General features: G+C 44.5%; 1 protein-coding gene across 1 annotated transcript; it reads left to right on the forward strand.

Annotated features, from left to right (window-relative positions):
* Window positions 1-1,122: 1,122 nt before the first annotated feature.
* On the forward strand, window positions 1,123-3,718 carry LOC144504880 (interleukin-17F-like). Its single transcript, XM_078230631.1, has 3 exons — window positions 1,123-1,155; window positions 2,649-2,866; window positions 3,481-3,718. Exons 1-3 carry the CDS (start codon window positions 1,123-1,125, stop codon window positions 3,716-3,718), a joined length of 489 nt encoding a protein of 162 aa, XP_078086757.1.
* The last annotated feature ends 823 nt before the right edge of the window (window positions 3,719-4,541 follow it).

Raw genomic sequence — 4,541 nt, forward strand, 5'->3', positions numbered from 1 at the left:
GGACAGGTCCAGACGAGATCCGATTGAGCTGCTGAAAGGCTGTGATGGTGAACACGAAGAAATGCATTTCAATTTGTCCATAACCAGGGAACATAAAGTTTAAATTACCATAAGAAGAAGAGAGAATATTTATGGGCACGGGATTGGTGGCCTGATGAGGCCGCAGTTTAACATTTTCACCTGAAAAGGCTTCTGCTCAGCCAATCCTCCCTCAGAACCTCCCTGAATTGTCAGCCCAGACTTTGTACTCAGGTCTCTGGGATGGGGTCTGCAGATGTAAAGATGTGACTTAGAGGCTGGAAGGTCACCACTGAGCCAATCTGATACTGACCAGGATGCTGGAATCTGAACCAAACACAGGGAATGATGGAAAATCTCCGCAGGTCTGGCAGCATCCGTGGAGAGGGAATAGAGCCAATGTTTCGAGTCTGGATGACTCTTCGGCAGAGTTGAAGAGAAGGAAAATCAGGCAAGGTTTATACTGTGATACTGGCCATAATACTCCATGGTTCCGAGCAGCCAGGGTCATGGGTTTAGACATTTTGATAAGTCTCCCTCCACTGCCTGGCAAAACCTATGTGAATCAGCACAAACCAGGGTCAAATCTGGGACACTAGTAGCCGGTGAAGTCAGAGCATCTCATTGCGTCAATGATTCCTATTACTCAGTGTGGGCCTGCATACACTCAAACAGCAATACCTTCCATGAAATGAGGCAACCATCACATCTTCAGATGCGAACTGCAAAGTTCAGTTTCTGGTACCTGACCAGATAGACTGCAGCACAGATCCTGCCTTTGTAAAGTAGGTTAGATGTGGTTTCCAGATAAATTCTGCTCTAAATCATTAGAAAGAGGAAGGAAAGTCCATGGTTTTGGAGAACCTGCAGGTAACAACCCCCCCTGACTCAGTCATTCAGTGATATAATTTTCCACATGAAGAAGTAGGAAACCCCTGAGTTGATGCCAGTAACCTGCGGCAAACCACATATCGATGTTGTCCCCTATAAAAGAAGGTGCTGCAAGTGCTCAGACAACCAGATTCAAGAGAGATCACAGAACAGGCACATCCGCTTCGAGTTCCAGTGAGTCTCTGAGAAAATCCTGCAGCAAGAATCGACAAGATGCTTTGTAAATTCAACCCGAGATCCCTAATGGTGAGTAAATGGATAGTTAAAATAAGAAATGCCAGTTGCCGCTAAGAGTGTACAGCAGCTTGAAAGGTAGAAGAACGGTGTGAGTTCTAACCGTTCATCAGGAGAATTCCAATGATGAACTGCAACCAAAACATTCCCTTTCCTTTGCTGTAAAATTGAATATATTTCAACAGGTTTGGTTTTCAATGAATACCTAGTAAAATATTTGAATATCGCATTCGAATTAGATAAGGTTGTGGAGTGGTGATGTGAATGTGTAAATGCAACAACAGCAGCTGTCCTGGCTCTCTCAACCAAAACTGCACTCTGATTTAAAATTGCAGTGTTTCATTTCAATGTCAGATAATTGAAAAACATATTCAGCTGGAGCTGGTGAAAGAAATTAACACCATTTTCTGTTTGCATGTGGGCTGTGGGAAGTGATTAAATGGGAGGGTAGAGTGTACATGGGCTGTGCAAAGAGATTGAATGCAAGCACCACAAAGTCCCAGAAACAGCAAAAGATAATCTATTGTTGGCATTGCAGATTGAGTGTTAAATATTGGCCAGGTCACTGGGGTAACACCGCTGCTCTTTTTGTAAACAGTAATCTTTCACATCCATCTGTCAGGGCCATGGCTTAGTGCCTCCTTCAAAAGATAGTATCTCTGATAGTGTAGCGCTCCATCAGTGGTGTCAGCCTAGGTGCTGTGCTCCGCTTCTTGTTCTGCTACCAACTGAGTGAAGAGAAAATCTCAGTGAAGATGAGGGCTGTCTAGTCCAAGGTATCCCTGCAACTGGAGGGCTGTGTGTATGAGTGGCTCTTTCAATATGTCAAACTGAATTCACCTCTGCTTTATGGTTATGGAGGACAGAAATGTCCGAACATCAAAAAGGTTTCTTTGTGAAGGCTCTTCTTTTAAATAAAGGAAATAGCTTTATTGTTGATTAGATTGTTCAGTACCCTTGCTACATGTTTCATCTGAAAGGTTAAACTGCAGGGCTCTGACAGAAATGGTGATAACACCACAGTGAATAGTCTAATCCCAGAGACCTGAGTCTGGATATAAGTACAGCTGCTGGTTGCAAAAATGAAATGATATTCTCAGAACAATGCTAGTGACTTCCACAAGGAAATTATATAAATATTTCAAAAGGAAAGCAATTTCGGCGCTATGGAGAAAGAGGAGGGGAAAAGGAACTAACCTAGGAACAGTGGGCCAAACAGCCTGCTACTGCACTCCATACTTTTCTGATTGGTGATGCGGGAAGTGAGGGAGGATGTTAAGATCTGTGAAAGATGAAAACTTAGCCAATACTAAAGATCAGCACAAAATGGTGAATAATCTGAAGGATTGCTTCCTCCAAGTATTCACAAGGGAAGACAAGAGCAACATGCGCGCTCCAAAGAGATCACAAACTGAGGCAGAAGCTCTAGACAGGCTATGTGTGCTGGAGGTGAATTAATCCTCAATGGTCGATGCTTTCTCTGACAATGGCCCGTTTTTCTTCAGGTCTCTGCTGTGTTGCTCATCGTAATGCTCACCATCCCAGCTGAAACCACCACTGAGGAAAAAGTGAGGAATAAAAAAACAAAGATGGGTCATCCACGTTTGAGGAGGGCCACAAAATATATGTTGGACTTGAATAACATCAAGATGCTGATTCACCCTCCATCACACACCTTGAAAGGTGGCATCAATAATCGCTCCATATCCCCCTGGATCTACAAGTAAGTTTAACCTGCTTCATACCTCTCCTTGATTCTATTACCAAAATGCCGACTCCCTTTGCAAAGTTGCTAATTGAGGAAGGCCAAAACATTGCATGTTTTCAAGAAACAGTTAGATATGACACTTGGGGCGAAGGGGATCAAAGGGTACGGGGGGTGCGGGGGGGTGGGGGGAAGGGGGATCAGGCTATTGAGTTGGATGATCAACAATGATCATAATGAATGGCGGAGCAGGCTCAATGGGCTGAATGGCCTCCTCCTGCTCCTATTTTCAATGTTTCTGTTTCTAACTCTAACCCGTATCCCCACCTCCCAGTACATCATCATGGTATTCCCAACTGTCCACTCACACCACTGGCTCTTTCCACCTCATTGGGCTATCACACTCTGCCACTGAATGCCAATCATCTGTTTTCATGGTCCTTGGCATTTGGGGGTTTCTGATCTCAATCTCTGTCAGGACAGGATGATGATAAGAAGCCTCTTTCCATTCAGGACTAAGCAATCAAGCAATCAAATGAAGCTATGTAACTTAGGACACTCACCAACAAACAGAGAATGTGCCACTGGACCGATGCAATGTTTGACTTATTTACCTGTTTCTCCTGTTTCAGGGAAGACATTGATGCCAATCGCTACCCTTCCACCATCTTTAAAGCAGAATGTGAGAGTTCACATTGCAAAAACAGCAGAGGGAACGAAAATCAAAGTCTCAACACTCACCTTGTTCGACAGGAGATAATTGTCTTGAAGAGGAAAAAGGACTCTGATGACAAGATCATCTACCGTGCAGAGAAGATGCTGGTCCCTGTTGCCTGTGTCTGTGTCCTCCCAAATAGTGTGACTGTTTAAAGGGGGCAGCAAAGCCCCAACAAAGGGTAATGCTACTTTCAGCAAAGCCCGACCCACTCAGCTTTTATTATTCTAAACGACCAATTCACAGTGAGGAAGAAAACCGTTCAAATCAAGAACTATCAGAAAGTCATTGGTAATGTTTTGAGGCACTAGCTCGTCCCCCCTCAACTCCCCCCCTCTACTCCCCCCAACCCTCTCCCCCCACCCCCAGGTTAACAGGAGTCACCTTCATTTTAGGAATAGGCCTCCTGGTGCATTCGGCCCCTCAGTTAGAGCGATTAATGCTCCATAAACTCCAATCTTTGGGATTCTGGTCTCTTCTAAAGAACAGAAACTTCCCAAATTTCCTTTCCCCATGTGATTAAGAAATCCCCTGAAAATCCCATATCCTTTTCAGGGAAAAAAGAACAATCAAACAATGTTGAATCCTCGGTGTACTCGGTTTACCCTAGAACAGACGTGACAAAATTCAAAGCGTTCTCCCCATATCTGAATTATTGTGACAGATGTTCACTGGATTGGGAACCATTTCCCTCAGCCAGCCCCAACCCTTACCAGAGTCAGCACTGCGGCCTTTCTCTGACCCCAGTGGGAAAGACCTATTAAGGCTGGGGTTCTGACCCAGTATTCACACTGGGAGCAATGCCCCCTGCCCCTTCTCCCTCCGGAGATAATGCCTCTACTTATGGAATGGATCCCCATCTCTCCAACACCTTTCAATATTGCATTTCTCTTTAAGCCAGATGCCAATTTCAGCTAGACAAAGCAAAGTTGTGTTAGCAAAATTTGGGATCTTGCTTGTCATCCACAGCAGCTGTGA

The sequence above is a fragment of the Mustelus asterias genome, chromosome 15 (assembly GCF_964213995.1).
Source record: "Mustelus asterias chromosome 15, sMusAst1.hap1.1, whole genome shotgun sequence".
NCBI lineage: Eukaryota > Metazoa > Chordata > Chondrichthyes > Carcharhiniformes > Triakidae > Mustelus > Mustelus asterias.